Raw genomic sequence first — 16,931 nt, 5'->3', positions numbered from 1 at the left:
ATCTGGCACATATGTGGAGAAACATTGTGCTCCACCAAGAAGATGCAACACATCAGCCATATAGCCTTCCAGGTGCTTAAATAGCTCTGCCCCTGCCCGCCTGCCCCGCCTGCATGTTTGCAGACTAGCAGGTAGCAAACGCAAAGGAGATTTATGGAGCCCCTGATCAGCAGCAGAGAATACCTCAGACCTTGCTTTCTCTTAAGTCAACATGGTCTCCTGTAGAGGTCACGAGACTCAAAATCCCATCTTCCCTGACCATTTGATCCCAGGCTGGCTGTGGCTGATGTTGGGAGTCCAGCTGAGCAGTGCATTTCCCATTGCTCCTGTAGTGATCTGCAATCGGAATACCGCTGACCCATGGCTCAACTCATGCCTCCTCCTCTCATGCTTCTTCCTGCTTGTGCTATTCACTGCCCCCCTCTCTTTCCCCCCACCCCCAAGTCAAAAGCTTGAGCCATCCTGGTTGAAGAAAGAAACCTTTATTAATAATCTTAATAATAATAATAATAATAATCAATAAATAATAGTAATAGTAATAATAATAATACTGTTTATTTGAATGGTCACACCTTTGAAGCGTACAGAATGGGGTGGGTGGGCGGGCTGATGCTCCCAGGGTGGGAGACAGGGCAGCAAATGGGAGGAGCTTTATACAAGGGGGAGGGAGTGGCAAAGGAAGGGGCTATATACAACGGGAATAGAAAAGGAGGATCATCTGGTTGCTGGCGTGTCAGGAGCTTTAATGCTGAGTAGAAAGTGAGGTTTCATGAGATGAATAAGCCAAGGGGGGGGGTTCCAGGGTCAGCATGGGGAAGGACCAGAGTCCATCTGACTCTGGGAGCAGGTGGCAGGGTGTGGGGAGCGGGCCGTAGGACATGCACCCCTCCCACTATGGGCCATGGGCACGGAAGAAACCTATGGGAGAGAGTGTGCCCACTGGCGCCAGCAGGTATTTGCTCAGTTTGTGCACAGCCCTTGGTGCACAGCCCCGCCTCACTCCCTGACACCACCATGGGGCTGTGGCCTCCCACGGGCTAGGCCACGCAGTTGTAAGGGCGTGCTTGTCCCGGTGGTGGTGGTGTGTGTGTGTGGTGGCAACCGTTGGCCCTTTGAGGATAGGGGTTGGGGGTTCTTGGTAGATCTGGAGACCACGGGCAAGGCGGGGATCGCCTCGCATGATCTCAGCTCTGTGAAGCCACAGTGAGAGCAGCCAGGCCTACTGCAAGGAAGGTAAACAGGGTGCAGCTTCTGACCCCCTCTGGGACTGGTGGGAGCTGGGTTCTCGGAGGAAGGGGGGAAAGTGCAATCTCTTCAAAGGAAAAAAAACAACAACACCCCTCTAAAACCCGAGAATTCCCACCCACATAAACAAGGTGGCTGTGCCCAGAAAGTCCCTGGCCTGGCCCTGCCTGGGCATCCCGAGGTCTTGCCAACTTGACAAATGGATGAACCAGCAAAGCACAAAAAGCATTGGGAGGTTCTGGGAAGCGAGAAGCAGGATTGCTAGCCCTGCGGGAGCGCTCGTGGCGTGTTCTGTGGTTAGGGGACGCCTGCAGCTCTTTTTTTTCTTCTTCTTCTTCTTCAGGAGGGCTGGAAGGAAGACGTGGTGGCCTGGGAGGGCCTGCGGAATCCAGTCTGTGTCAGTGCCTGTCCCTGGCCCCGTGGGTCTGCAGCGGGGTGTGGGGGGAGCAGGGCACGGGTCTCCCGGTGTGCGGACGGCTTTGCAGAGTCTGTGGGCGGCTGCCGTCCATCCGTCCCGGTCGGTGGGTTGGTCGGTCGGCCGGTGCTTGAGCTCCGTCCGGATGGCCTGTCGCTTGGCTTGTTAGTTTTGTAACTGTTTTGTTGGCTCGTTAAGTTTTGTAACTGTTTTGTTGCTTTGCTTAAAAAAAAATATTTTTTTGTGCCCTTCCTGGTCCCAGAAGGAAACAGCTGAAGGTTTCACTACAACAGAAAACAAAGGCAGAACGTTCCATGGAGCAACCTGCAGGTGGCAGGCGGGGAAGACTTGGTGTCGGGGAAGGGCTTTCTGCTCTCTGGGGGTGTGCTGGTCTGGGTATGGTAGAGCTGGGAAGTGGGACCCTGGGACTCAGTTCCCAGCACCCAGCACCCGCCCCGCCTCCTATGTCTCCATAAGTGCCCTCCCCTCCCCTGCCCCCTTTCTGTACAGATGTATGTGCCAGACCTGCTCACACAGAGCGCTGCCCATCTCCTACATGGAACGGCTGCTCCCCATACGAACAAAGGAGCTGGGATCATTCAGCCCACCAGGAGGCTGGTCCCAACCAGCTCCTTCACATTGCTAGGCATGTGGCTTGATAAGCCTAGAGAGCAGGGGCTCCTTGCAGGGTCCCCTCTTCCCCCACCCACTCTTGCTGCGTGCTTGGAAAGCTGTCCTCCACCTCCCCCATCGCATCATTCCTCTGCAAGGGAGCAGCTTCCAGTTCCTGCAGGCAGAGGAAGCAAAATTCTCCCTGCTGTTGCTTGGAGGCTGAGTGCATCTAGGCAGCGTAAGGTGGGTTGGGACTGCAGCCTGCACCTGCTGGGATTCTGGAGCAGCCTGGGGCCCTGCCCACCTGGTCCTTGCGTGTGTGTGAGTGAGGAGCGTGGGCAGTTTGCATCCGAGAGGGATAACATCCTGAGTTCTTTTAACTGCACCCTCCCTCCCCTGTGCAAGGACCTGAATACCCGGCACAATGCAGGGGGCCTGACTGGGGGCCTGTCTCGAGCGCCACATGGCCCCGGGGCTCGTGGCAGGAAAGCTTGGGAGCAGGGTGGGCTCTAGGGAGGCTCTCCGTGAGGTTCTGCTTGCTGGTGGTGTTTGGTTTTGTTTGGTCTGGCGGAAGCAGGCGCCTGTCCCAACCCTCCCCCCCGGCTGGTAGCTTTGCAAAATGAAAACAAACTTGGCGGCACACCATCAGAGACAGGTGGGATGTGAGGCATGAGAGGCGGCTTGAGGTAAAGAAATATGTGGTTTAGGCTGCCGAGGGCCAGCAGCGTGGGGCGGGGGCCCATGTCCATTTGATTTTGGTTTGATTTCTAAGGAGCAGTCAGTGTTACTATTGTGAGGAGGGGCTGGGTCTGTCTTGCTAGTAGGGAGTGAAGCGGCTGTACCCTCCTCGGTATAGACTAGCCTGCAACATCAAAGACGGAGAAAAAGCCAATCAGTATAAAGGAGAGGCACAGCCCATCCCTGCCCTGTTATTTCAGCCAAGACTGGGGTCCCTTGGGACCCCCAAGGCTGGCAGAGGCCTTGCTTTGTGGTGGGGACGAAGTGGTGGTGGTGGTGGTTGGACTCAACTCCCAGCATGCAATGCTGCTGTGGGCCTGGGCTCACAAGAAGTCCAGAGGATAATGGATGGATAAGGCTGAGGTACATTTTAAAAAAATAAAATAAAGGAAAGCAGAGCTTTTGAAGCTGGAACTTAGCTGTTTCCTATGGACCATTTCAGTAGTAAGGGGAGAGAGATGGATTGCACTCAAGCTTCAGTGCCCTTCAGCCAGCCCAGGATCTTCCGCCCTGCCTCTCCCCCCCCGACACCCAAAAGAACTGAACCCAATTCCTTAAGCCCACGAGATGGCTGCAAAGGCCATTCGTTCCTTGTTTTATCACTGGGAAGGCACTGACACCGTGGGGTGGGCTAGTGGCTTGGGTGGGGAAGGTTAGTAAAGCAGGGTGGCTTGGATGTTTCTCCTCTTTGATGCTGTATGTGAAAGCTGATTGCAAGGAGGCGTCACTGCAAGAAATGGGTGCGGCAGTGTGTGTGAGATCGGGAGTAGCAGGGAGTGGCGTTGGACTGTGTGCTTGTGCAACCAACCCCACCCTCTGCCCTGCTCCAGTTCTCTGTCTAAGAGTTAGCTGCTCCTTCAGAAATGGTTCCTGAGCAAACGGCCACTTCCACTTGATGCTGCCCGCTCTGGACCGCTTTCCCTACAGAGCAGTGCATCAAGGCAGGCTAAATAGGAGGAAGCCTGGTGACAGCCAAGAATGTCGCAGCAGGCCTGTGTATGTCCTTCCTAGTGGCCACGAAAGCAGGAGGGTCTGCACCAGGCCCTGTGTGTGTTGTGTGTTTCTGTCCTTCCCTCCCCACTCTTGGGATTCTCCTCCTTAGGCTTCCTTTCCCTGCACAGTGCTGAGGAGGCGGCTGCAATCGAGGGGTGAATTTGGATGTTTTCCAACACCCCTCTCTTTTTACCCTAAGTGGCCAGCCCAGCCCCAAGGTGGCATGCTTCCCAGACAGCCCCACGCGCAAATAGGTGGGAGGGAGGGCTCTTACCATAGTGCCAATGCTGTAGGTGGCAGCAGGGCCGATGGTGTGGTGGTAAGGATCTGCAGCTGCATAAACTCGGCCATAACTAGGAGCGAACACAGGGGGCAGCGTTAGAAACTGGGGGGTCGCAGAGTTGCCAACCCTAAATGTTAAGAAAATCATGAATCAGGCCCTGGATGTCATACATAGTTTTGTGTTTTTTTTAAAAGTTATAATACACCTCAACAGAAATGGCAGGATTATTTTCTGAGTTGTTAGGAAACAGCCCACCACAGAGCTTTCGGTCTTCTCCATACACACACACAGAGCACTTCAAACTTTGGACACCCTTAGAATACGCCAAGATTTGTGAGCCACGTGCAAACTGCATCTTCATTCCCACCACTCTGGTTCCTTAAGCCCAGATGAAATTCCCCCTGAACATCTTCAGAAGGTCTAAGGGAAGGAAGTCGTTACTAGCAACCAAGGGCTGGCCACTGGAAAAGTGTTGCAAATAAGGGAAATTCTGTGCTTGGCACCAGAGAGCAGGGGAAAATACGCAAAACCTGAAAAGAACTGAGAGAGCATAAAAGAAACACACATTAAAATAGGTTGCGAGATGTGCATTCGGGAGCACCTGCTCAAGCCCAGCCCTTGCCCATCACCTGTGCTGCCTTGTCACAGATAGCAGTGGGCATGTTGCGAACTGAAAGAGCTGCCCTGGCATGGACTGCTGCTCTGGTTCCACCTTGCAGAGTATCTCCCGCTCTCACTGGCAGCACAATTCCCAGGTCTCTGGCCAGAATGACACATTACATGCCCAAGTTGTGTTTCCAGTCCCCTGGGCATTCCTTCTCTGCTGCAAAGTGGCAATTGCAGGGTGGGGGGCAGCGAGGTGTGCAAGAAAGAAGCATGGGCCTGGAACTTGGCCAGAAGTGATGGGTGTGGGAAGAATGAAACAAGTGCCTGCCCCTTCCTCAGACTTGAGAGAACAAAGGCATTGGCAGCCCAGGGAGGGAAGGAGGAGGGAGGCTAGCTAGGGAGAGGCACCGCAACTTGGGCTCCTTAAAAATCTGGCCAGCTCCTAGATCAGCTGTGGGAGAACCTTTGACCTGTCAGATGTTGCTGAACACTGAGTTCCAATCATCCCTGGCCACTGGCCATGCTCGCTGGGGCTGATGGGAGCTGTGGCTCAGCAAGATCCAGAGGGCCAAGGGTTTCCCACACTTATCCTAGATGAGGAGTGGGGAACCTCAGGGCAAAATGGTCCTCTGAACACTCCCTGGGCTAGAAAAGGTTCCCTGGCTAGATGTTGTCCTAGATGGTGAACATTAAGTCTGTGATGCTGTGCATCTGTGCTTATTAGAAAAAGGAGACAGAGGAGGAATCGGAGTGAATTACAGTGTGGCAACCAGATGGAAAAGGGGATCGAGATGAAAAGAACTGGTTGTGTTTGGCACACAGGAAATGGAGGCTGAATAGTTTCCTGGCTGCCTCTGGAAAACAGGAAAGGGTGCAGGAGGATGGGGAACAGGGACTGGAGCAGATCCTTTGGCAATAATGGATCATATGAACCAAGAGGAAGAAATTATAAGAGGATTTTGTATGTGAGGAAGAGAAGGAACAAAGAGCTTAATTCCAGGGGTTCTTAGACTAATATTTCAAAAAGAATGGAGTTGCAAGACTGATATTCAATAGCTGAAGTCTTAAAGCAGCAAAAACTCAGGGGATTTTAAGAATGCTTATTATTTATAGTTCAGATTACTTTGTGTGCATAATGATAACTTGGAGGTTTGAATACTGCAATGGGCTCTAAGTGGGGCTGCCCTTGGGTCTGGACTGGAGGCTTGTGGTAGGCAGATTGTGGATGGGGGCTTCTGGTCAGGGTCCTTCCCAACTCTACAATTTCATGATTCTAGAACATGTCACAGCATTGTTAAAACAGCTGCACACCTGCTAACCAAGCCAGGTTCAAGGTTCATGGATTGACTTACAAAGTCCTGAGTGACATGGGTCCAGGACACCTCAGGGATCCCTGAGATCACATGCAGGAGTGTCTTTGGTTGTTCCCCGAGTTGGTGAGGCTTGTTTGACAACAATGAGAAGCCTTCAGTGTCAACAGCCCAGTCCTATGGAACACGCTGCCAACAGAGATTCAGCAGGCCTCTTCGGTGACAACTTTTAAATGCCTGCTGAAAACTTTTCTGTTCTGCCAGGCCTATGCAGGCAATTAAGAGTATACCTGTTGTGCTTTGTTGATGTTAGTTTTTTATTTTAAAGTTAACTTTTGATGATTTTATTGTTTGGTTTTTTGTTTTCATGTGGCTGTAAACTGCTGTGATATAGCTTTATGATACAGAGGTATATAAACACTTTTAAATAGATAAACCATCTCAGTAATTCTTGACACAGCCCTGTAAGGTAGGGCAGCATTACTGCAGATGGGGGGCTGAGATTATGTTGGGATTCGCCTAAGACCACCCTTGTGGCTTAAATGAGATCCGAACTGTAGCTCCGAGCCCATTCTTCTAAACCAGGGGTGGGGGACCTCCCTCTAGATATTGCCGTTGGCCAATTTGGCTGGAGCTGGTGGGAGCTTGGGCCCAACAATGTCTGTAGGGACACACAGCTTCCCCTCCCCCTGCCCTAACCATTGTGCCCTAACCACTAGAATGCCTATACATTAAGTAAAATGTGGGCATTTTAAACCAAGCAGAATAACTAAACATGCATTTTCCTCTTTGTCGAGAAATAATAGATGTGGAAAACTTTATATCATAATTTATTTAAAAGTTCATTTATATTTTCCAGGAGACTCATGAGAAGGACCTGGCAAAAATCTAATAGGTTGCTTGCAGCTCTTTCCTGGGAAAACTGGATGGGTACCCCCCCCCCATTCTGTCTCCATGTTTTTCATCTGCATGCTTCCATAGAGGAAGAATGTCATGTTGGAGTGATCTAAAAGTAGTTACCGTTCAATGGTTTCCCTGATATTCCACCGATAGACTAATTAAATGACAATCAACCGCATTTCTAATAGGATACTAAAAGACAAAGGTAGTAAGGGGGTGAGGGGAATGTTAATCAGTGTGAATTAATAACCAGATAAATAATATTTCCTCCAGCTTTCCAGTAAGATAACCACAGCCACCTTTGTCATAATTTGGATATTAGAAGACCGAGGGGACTGTGAAGAGTTAAATACAGCTGCCTTGTTACCACAGAGCTTTAGAATAGAATAGAATAGAATAGAATAGAATAGAATAGAATAGAATAGAATAGAATAGAATAGAATAGAATAGAATAGAATAATTGATTCCTATAGGTGTGAAAGGAATGAAGCAGATTCTCATGAACAACTGGTATTGGAGGCACGTTATAACAAGAGCCAGGGGTCAGGTCAGATTGAGTCTGGATAGCTCAGCTGGTTAAAGTGTGGTGCTGATAATGCCAAGGTTGCAGGTTTGATCCCCGTATGAGACAGCTGCATATTCCTGCTTTGCAGAGGGTTGGATTAGATGATCCTCAGGGACCCTTCCAACAATTCTATGCGCTGCTGAGCCCTGGAGTTTCATATCCAGACAGGTCAAGCAATGGCCCTCACAGATGCAGAAGTGGGTTTCTAGAGGATGGGAACATGGCCTGCTGAAGGCAATGATGGCCCACCTTCCTCACTCCTTGGGGTGTCCTATCCAGACCCCGTAAACTGGTGGTGCTGGTGGGGACAGTGCGGGGGCACCCTTCCTCATCCTTGTTGTCGAGGATGCTGGCTGATAACACTGGGCAGGGGAACAGGCCATGAACCGCAAGATCAGGACTAATAAACAGGTAGGGCTGCTTACCTGTCACTGTAAGCTGCTGCTGCCGCTGCCGGCTGGGCATATCTGTAGGCTGCGTAACCCCCCTGGAGCAAAGAGGAGACACAAAAAGTTACTGCGAAGGCTGCGGTGCCTGTGCCGGCAACCAGGAAAAGAGGCATCTTGTGCCATGAGGCTGGTTCTCAGCAAAGAAGCTGGGCACCCCAGGTGCTAACCAAGCTCAGGAGGGACGCATGCAGCCACCCCACCAGACTAGCCCAACACCAGTCTCATTAGCATTCCCCGGGGATCTCACTAACATTAACCTGCAGAAATTAAACATGCTGAGGAGAGAATGTCACCTCCCTGGCGGGTGGCGGTGTTAACGAGATGTCGCCTCTGATAAATCCGTCAGTGTGCGCCTGAAATATTGCCCAGAGCACTTTAAATATGGAGGGGGAAATGCCGCTAGAAGACAGCATGCTGACACTGGACCAGCAAATAAATCCTGCCCGGGGGGGGGGGGGAGCAGCTGTAGAAGGCACAGGGCCACTGGCAGGTCGAACCTGTGTGCGAGCCTGAGCGCCACCCCTGTCCCAACATGCTCTGCTGTTTTGCAGTGGTTCTCCTACAGCATGTATGCGGGGAAGCTTATTTCAAGCTGTTTCCTTCACTGCCTTGATGCTATGGGGGACTCTGCAATGGCGGGGTGGGGGTGGGGAGAGTCAATGGTACACACACCTCATAAGCAGCAACTCAGGAGCGATGAAAAGGGATAGAGCGGATGGAGGGTATACAGTTGCTGCCTTACCTCCTCTGCTCCCCAATGCCCCGAGACCAAGCAGAATATCCTTTGCGCTTGCGTTGCATTTGCAAGCACTGGCTCTGCAAATCCCCTGCCCGGTCGTCTCTCTTAACCAAGTGAGCAGGTGGGATTTGTCAAGACATGAAATATCCTTCCCAGAAGGTCATGTGCCTATTTACCCGCGTGTGTGTTTGTGGGGTGAGAGAGGAGTGGCGTAGCACGAGAATCAGCTGGTGGGCTACTGCAGCTTGGACTGGAAAGTCAACAAACAAGAATTTCTCTCTCTCTCTCTCTCTCTCTCTCTCTCTCTCTCTCTCTCTCTCTCTCTCTCTTCTCTCTCTCCCCCTGTAAGAGCAAATCGAGAAAGGCTGGACTTACATAAATTTCAGCACCGTAGAATCCGTCCTGGTAAACCACTCTGCAGAGGAAAGAAGCAAAATGCAACGGTGACTTATGGCTGCGTGCGAGGCACTTTGAAGTCCATTCCGTGTGACTGCACATTTGTTTCAAAGGGTAACCCTGGCTCTGGCATCAAACGGACCTTGTGACTCTGGTTTTCAGTGCTGCTAATGGCCTCTCTCTGCCTCGACGGCGGGGGAGATGCAAATGTGCTAGTCATCAAGCTGGATGGGGGCGATCTGCCTGACAGGCAAGTGGGATGACCAAGAAGGAGCAGATGCTCCTTCGGGGAATCTGGCCGCAGCCACTCAGATATGCTCCATGCTTAAGCATGCACATGGATGCTATGATTACTCATGTATAGATACTAAACTAAGCCTCTGTCAGTAGGGAATAGAAAGAGGATGCAGCTTCTGTGCCTACTATGGCCAACTGTCCCCTTCTGCATGGCCTCTAGTCATCGTCTACCTCCACCTTTGGAGGCAGCAATGCTTCTGAATAGCAGTTCCCAGAAACCGCTTGCAGGCTTCCTCCAGGCATCTGGTTGGCCGGGGTGAGAAAAGGATGCTGGACTAGATGAGCTCTTCTGATGTTCCCATCTTTCCTTGCCCAGCTGTCCCTCATGTTTCCCTTGCTGCCAAATAAATCAATAAGTAAAATCTACACTGCGCAAATCAGTTTCATACTAGAGCATACAAATAAATATTTTGCGCAAAGCACATCTGCATGAATGCAACTGGCTTGCATAATTTATGATGGGCAGAGGAGTTGAGGGTTCTTACTGGGGGGGGGGGACAGGCGGGGAGGAAGTGCACAACTACACAGTGTGCTTTCCCAGCTGTGCAATGATTGTGATATGTGAAGTGCCACATGAGTGTCTTCTATGCGGCAAGTACATGGGTTTGACAGTCACACCCACTGGACTCCTTTAGCACTATTATCTGCATAGTCACAGTATTCAAACCAAACCAAACCAAACCAAACCAAACCAAACCAAACCAAACCAAACCAAACCAAACCAAACCCTCACTTTATATATAACTGTCAGTTTCTATTTCACTACACAAAAGAGATTGTACAGGAAACAACCAGTTTGCCCGTTACTAAGGCATGCGTGTGTGCCACTTTGGGCCCCGGAAGGGGGCGGAATGGGCTGAAGCATGCATTGACCTGCAACGCAACCCCTGCACCAGTGGGAAGTTGCCTGTATTCCTCCACCTCGCAAAATAAAAAAATATGCGAAGAGGCAAACAGGGGCAAATCTTCTGAAAGAGCCAAGACAAAATGGCCACTGCATACCTTCTGTCTGCCTCCTGAGTGTGCTAGTCACAGTGTTACTTCTGTGGCCAGCTATCCTAATCAAACAGGCACACCTAATGCAGACGCCTTTCTCTAGGTGAAACGGGCAGCCAGCCAGGTGCAGATCTGCCCCAAACGTGGCTGGAGATGTAGTCAGGGCAGGGTGACTAGGAAGTGTTTCCTCTGAGGCTTGCTCGTCGGGAATGTGGGGGCAGACCAATCGCCTGTTGTCTCTGTCCAAAGAGCCCAAAGGCTCCCCCCGCCCACCTTTTGAAGGCCCGTCTCTGCAGCAAATACTCACGCTCCGTAAGCGGGGATGGGCGGAGGTGGGGGAGCTGCCCGGAACGTGTTGTAGACCGTGCGCCCCCGCCCCCGTAAGTGCGCCCCCCGGTACGCTACCGCTGTTCCTGTGGCTGGGTATGGAAAGCCTGTCACTGTGGGAGAGAAAAGGAAACTGCCATGAGCACCCCCAGAAGAGTCCTCTCCTGGTGCCAGACACGGCCTGCCCACCTCTGTGTGGCAGAGGAGAGATCCCCCAGAGAGGAAGCAAGGAGCTTATCCCTCTTCAGGTGTCCTGAGAAATATCCTCATGATATTTCATCCCACCCTCTATTCTCTGTTATATACACATCCTCTGGGAATCTTTCTGCACCCAAAACTCCCCTCCTGCTCCACTCTCTTGAGAAGAGCTCCATGGTATGACTCCTCCTCTGGCCTGTTTCACTGAGGTCCTAAGGATAGCCCCCTGCCCCCAGCCCCCTCTTCTTGTTTAGTCATAGGCACCTGTGTCAGGAACAAGCAAGCAAGGAATAGGTTGTTCTGCTCCGAGGCTTAGCAGCCTTGCCAGCTTATTTAAGGGGCAGCTCTTGCCCAGGGACCTGGTCTGATCCAGACATTACCTGCATAGAACTCTGGGCCATAGACGGTGCCCACCACAGGGTTCAGTTTCCAACCTGGGGAGGAAGAACAAGGAGACGTGAAGAGCATCACCCTGGCCCATACCTGTCCTGTGCTCTCACTGCCAGCCCCACCTGCCAGAGACCTAGGTGAAAGGCCTAAGGAGCTCTGGGTCAAGCTTTCTAGCAAACAAGAGCCAGTTTTGTCATCTGTACACCAGGATGTACTACAAAGTCAGGCTCCACGCCTGCCCACGCCATGACACAGCCCCCCCCTGAAAGCATATTTTTTTTTAAAAAAAGGCCTGCCAGTCTTCCAGCAATGACCAGCTCTGGCCTAGCACACCCTCTTGACACAGCTTCACTCCATTACCATTTGTGTAGGGATTGGCTGCCTTCTTGTTTGTCATTACCCGGGCCGTGGCGTTGTTGACCTGGCGACACAAAGCACAGAGAAAGTGAGTTAGTGGCAGGCCTTGGACCAAAATATCCTCCTCCCAGGAGGAAACCTGGGACTGGAGATGCAAGGAACGTTTCAGGACGGACAAAAGCCAATCAGGATTTGGACCAGATTCTCCAAAGAGTATGGGCTGGAAACCCTGCCTGCATATGCCAGGTCTGGCAATGCCCCGATTTCCTTATCTTAGGTGTACAGCCCTTTGGAGCACACAGGCTTCAGACATTTTGAGTGGGAAGTTGAATTTTGGAGCTTTCAAAGGAAACGTTCCTGAACCTCTCCATTCTCAGCATAACGTTCAACACCCAGCATGCAGGGAGGACCCTGCCCAGGCTTCATGCACAGTGGGAGATCCATTCACCAGACAGGCTTGTGAAGATGCAAAGGAACACACAGGGGCAGGAGCTCCAGAAAACAATGGTGTCAGCATCAGATCAGCACTGCCTGTCCGCCCTTGACCACAGCCCTGGCGAACTCAAGCAACATTATTCTGCAAGAAGCATCTTATATGGCACAACACTTTGTGCCTCAGTGTGATCAAGAAGGGTCCACCAGGGCGAAACCAAAGGCCTTGCTCCATCTCACCTCCTAACTCACTGACACTGAGGCTGCCCATCCTGTAACATTTTGAAGAAAACAAACCAGAACCACAACCAAGAAGGAAGCCAGGCAGCAATACGACTACCCTTTAGGGCCTAGGCGTCGCAAGTGGTTCAATCTGGCTGGCGCCTGGGAGGTTGGAGGATTTGGCAGTATCACGCTTGCCCTCCCTCCCTCCAGCTTTTCCCTGGCAGATCCCAGCAGACTCCTGCTGGAGAAGGTCTGCCCTCCTCTTCTTCTTTTGCTCTGTGCCCCACCCCTCCCCACCACCTACGGGAGATCAACAGCACAGGGCATGCAACATCCACTCGCCCGCCTGCGTGTCCTGGGAGGCCCAAGAGGTAGAAATGGTTAGAAAAGAAAGGGGTGTCTGTGTGTGTGTGCATGTGGGGAGCAAGTGTGACTCCTAACGCCCCGACGCAGAGCAGGCAGTGCACATGTTCGCACCTCGATCTTGCGTCCCTCTACGATGGTGCCATTCAGCTTCTCCCGTGCCCGATCGGCATCTGCACTAGTTTCAAAAGTTACAAACCCAAAACCCTGTGAGTGGGGGAGAGAAAGGGAAATGGAGAGAGAAAGAGAAAGAGGGGGATTTGGGAGGGAGGGAGAGAGGGTGGAAGAGGAGTAGGAGGAAGAGAATGAGAAGGGGGGAAACGGGGGTGGGGGGACAGGACAGAGAGAGGGGGGTGAGTAAGGAGCAGTAGAGAGAAGAATCCCCCAGGGCCTGGGGAAAGAGGCAGGATGTGAACTTCCCAAGCGACCCCCAAGGGCTGGGGGGGGGGAGGGACGAAGCAAGGAGAAGGGAAGGGGGTAAGGCTCAAGAGGAATAAGGGCAGGCGCCAGCTTCCCAAGAGGCCAAAATTGCAGGGCAAGACGTGGCAGAGTACATTGCCACTGCCTCATGGGAAGAGTGAGGTGTTCTGGACTGAGCTACTGGTACTTGCAATGGATTCCACCTGGAGAGGCATTGCATTCCTGGAGATACATTACAGTATATTCATTCACTTTCTGAATGTCTGATGGAAACTGTGGGAAGTCCTCATTCTTTGACCAGGACCAAAGGCCAAACCAGACAGTGACATGGGAAATCTGAGACTGGGGGGATCTCCTAACACCTTTTCCAAAGTTTAAATGCAGCTTGGGGTGTGGATAAAAGATGTGGTGGTGGTTGGGAGGGGTTTAACCCTTTCCCCATCATTGCAATTTCCCATTTGGAATACCCCTCCCCAAACATTGCCATTAGCCCTTTTGGGAGATGGGGAAAACACATGCACCTGGGTTATACCTGCCCACCCCTACCCCCCTTTCCAAAAAACCTAATATAAGTTTTGTGGCAGGGTGGGGTGTGGGGTGGGGATTTGAATCAGGAAGACATTGTAGGGAGAAAGGAATACTAGTTGTTCGGAATCACAGGTGGGGGCAGTGCTGTTGCACTCAGGTTCTGCTTGCGGGCTTCCCTTGGACATCTGGATAGCCACTGTGAGAGCAAAATGCTGGACAATATGGGCTTCTGGCCTGATGTTTAACCTTCTGGGTTAAACATCCCCTTTTCCTAGTGTCATGCTCCTGATCCAATTCCCCACCCACACCATGACATACACACAAGGAGAAATTAAGCTATGAAAAAGACGTGGGGAGATCTGGTCATCCATCTCCCATGTCACAGTCTGGTTTGACCCCAAAAGCCAATATTGAACCTGAAGAAACGGGCCTAGGAAAACTCAGTAAATGTGTTATTTAACAGCTGGGAGAAATTTCAAATCCTGTCAAACTAAACACCCCCATATCCTCCTGGAAACAAAATGCAAACTATTTTAATAAGTATTTTGGCATCTATTTCTGAAAAAGACCCATGCTCAACTCTATCTCCTGCAAAACCTTTGCAACAACTTGCCTTATGTAAAACATTTCCCCCCTCTTTTAATTTGAGTGATTTCCAGTTTCACCATGAGAGGGTGTTCTTTTCCTGCAATTAAATTGCCTTAGCTATAAGGTTTGCAGCTCCTAGTTTTATCATCTTTCCAAGCTTACTCTCTCTGTAGCTTGCTTCAGAGATAGAATCTGAAGAATGCACAAACCTGATATTGTGGAGTATATTCATTCAGCATGTTCACAAACTTTGATTCTAAGTCAATGGCTGTAGGGTTTTAGGGGGCAGGTGGGAGAGAGGGGTGATTAGAAACTAGGTAGGCAACTTGAGGCACAGAGAGGAAACTGGAAGGGGCAAGAGGGCAGTCTGGACCCTGGGAAGGCGCACCTACACTGATGTTTGGGTTGCACCAGACATCAACATGCTGAACCCACCTTGGAGCCGCGCTCATTGAAAATGATCTCAACATCCAGGATCTTTCCAAATTGCTGCAGAGCAAAACAAAAACAAAAGTAAAAATGGGAGGGAAGGTAAAAATAGGAGTAATCATTCCCTGTCCACTCCATCTTAGCATGTCTGCTTTCATTTATTTATTTATTAAATTTAAATACCACCCTTCACCTGAAGACCACAGGGCAGTTTACAGTACAAAACCACAAAAATACGTCATGTAATAACAAACCAATAAAAAACATCCCTGTGACTTTTTAAAAGGCCATAGATAATTTAATTAGTCCAAGGCCTGGGAGAACAGAAATCTTTCATACAGTGGGGGTGGAGGCAGTCCTTGAGGTATTGCGTCCTGAGCCTTTTAAGCTGTCCATTTACTCCAAAAGGGCCACTGTGTCCTGGTAACCTCTGGAATCTGGGGAGCAAAGTACCACAAAATACCCACTTCTGTCATAGGCCGTTGAGAGCCTGCTCCATCCCTGGGAGCTTGATAGCAACATGGCAGACACTTCAGGATTGAAGGACCAGTCAGTCTCATGTGCTGCCAGGCTGAGAGAGGCTGAGTTCTACCTATGCATAGGCTGAGAAGACAGGTCAGTCCTGCTTGGGGCTGGGGTGGTGTCACAAGTTTCATGGGAGAGATTAGAAGGGCGCTCCTGCCATGGTATGACTTTGCTAGGAGCAGCTCTGCACTCTCACCACAAGGGCTGTTATGAGACCTCACAACAGCTGTTCATGGAGAAGATGTGTGCAGGATGCTGAGGGCACACAGCTTGAGAAACATAGGGAACTATCTTATACCAAGTCGGACCACTGGTTTATCAAACTCAGTATTGTCTACTCTGACTGGCAGCGGCTGTGCAGGATTTCAGACAGGGGTCTCTCTTAGCCCCAGACAGAGCTGGAACAAGGTGTTTTGCTGTCAGAGGAGAAGGGCACGGGAGATCAGCCAGTTGTACTGGCAATTGAATCCACCACGGGTGACATGAAAGCCTCCTACACAACTGAGATAGCAAGCCTGCTTGTTGGGAAGGGAGGGGCATAGAAATGGTCCTGATGCAACAGAGTGGAATAACTGGGGGCTCCAGGGAGTGCTGTTGCTGTTCCTCAGCATCTGCCACCTGAGGCCGTTGCCACACTCTGTCTAATGGTAGAGATGGCAGTGGCCCTATATCAGGGATTGAACCTGGAACCTTTTGCATACAAAAAATATGCTCTGTCCTTTCCTTTGGGATCAAATGTTATTTGATCCCACCAATTAAGGATGTTGGAAAATTCCAATGGAATAGGAAGTGGAAATTGCTGCAGTTTGCATGCTTGCCTGTGGTCAGCAACAGAGATCAGTCAAGCAAATAGTCAATACGCTTTCACAGTGTCATTGGTTTTCTTAAGTCCGCAGACTTACAAAATGTAGCTGATTTTTTTTATTGCTCCTGACATAACCTTTATGTTGAAACAAATGTAGATAACTTACATAATTTATGCTAAAAAGCGGACAGCAAGGTGAATAACGTATTTGGCAGGAACCAAACTGCAGTGGAACAGAAACAGTGATGCCCGCGACAGGGCAGAATGGACATGGCAGCACTGGCTCTGCCTGTAGCAGGTACTCAGAGCTCTCTGGGGACACTTGTCAGTGTGCTTAGCAAAAGAGGTTGCGGGCAGTGAGAGGAATGGACTCACCCCAAACATTTGCCGCAGGTCAGGGTCCCGGAAGCGGAAAGGGATGTTGGAAACGTGTAACCGTTTGGGCTGCTGCTTGTCAGAACCACACTCTGGTGGGTGTAGCGTCTGGTTGTCTGTCTGTGCCGCTTCATCTGTGTGCTGGGGGTGAAGGGGAAAATTAAAGAGAGATTCCACTGTGATCTCACCACTGTTTTGTGCTTGCTTAAGACCATCACTGCCCCTTGCGAAAGCTGGCTGCAGATATATGGGCCGCCTGCAAGAGTGCTAAGTGTTGGGAGTTAGGCTTTGCACGTGGCCATTGGGTTTTGAGTACGTGGTGATATGAACTCATGGTGATGGACGGGGAGTGGGTGCAGCTGCAAACCTTTAACAGCATACACAGATCAGTGGCATATGCAGATAGTTAAGACTGTGAGCTGCTC

General features: G+C 50.8%; 1 protein-coding gene across 17 annotated transcripts in view; it reads right to left on the bottom strand.

Moving 5' to 3' along the window:
- Positions 1 to 466: 466 nt before the first annotated feature.
- The window catches only part of RBFOX3 (RNA binding fox-1 homolog 3), a 224,158-nt gene continuing 207,693 nt past the window's right edge, over positions 467 to 16,931 (bottom strand). For 9 of the 17 annotated variants that reach the window (XM_083490324.1, XM_083490327.1, XM_083490332.1 and 6 more), the window contains 10 exons: positions 16,507 to 16,647; positions 14,808 to 14,861; positions 12,951 to 13,043; positions 11,820 to 11,880; positions 11,450 to 11,503; positions 10,852 to 10,984; positions 9,231 to 9,270; positions 8,093 to 8,154; positions 4,278 to 4,413; positions 467 to 1,882 (listed from right to left, as the gene is read on the bottom strand). In XM_083490324.1, the coding sequence (XP_083346450.1) occupies positions 1,826 to 1,882; positions 4,278 to 4,413; positions 8,093 to 8,154; positions 9,231 to 9,270; positions 10,852 to 10,984; positions 11,450 to 11,503; positions 11,820 to 11,880; positions 12,951 to 13,043; positions 14,808 to 14,861; positions 16,507 to 16,647 (831 nt within the window). In that variant the 3' untranslated portion in view covers positions 467 to 1,825. Of the gene's footprint in view, positions 3,135 to 4,277; positions 4,414 to 8,092; positions 8,155 to 9,230; positions 9,271 to 10,851; positions 10,985 to 11,449; positions 11,504 to 11,819; positions 11,881 to 12,950; positions 13,044 to 14,807; positions 14,862 to 16,506; positions 16,648 to 16,931 lie in introns of all 17 variants that reach the window. The other 8 variants (XM_083490333.1, XM_083490336.1, XM_083490337.1 and 5 more) reach the window with 8 other exon arrangements.

Source organism: Podarcis liolepis (assembly GCF_965112155.1).
Source record: "Podarcis liolepis genome assembly, chromosome: 2".
NCBI lineage: Eukaryota > Metazoa > Chordata > Lepidosauria > Squamata > Lacertidae > Podarcis > Podarcis liolepis.
Note: the sequence above shows the minus strand (reverse complement) of the source record. Positions and strands in the feature narration are given on the sequence as shown.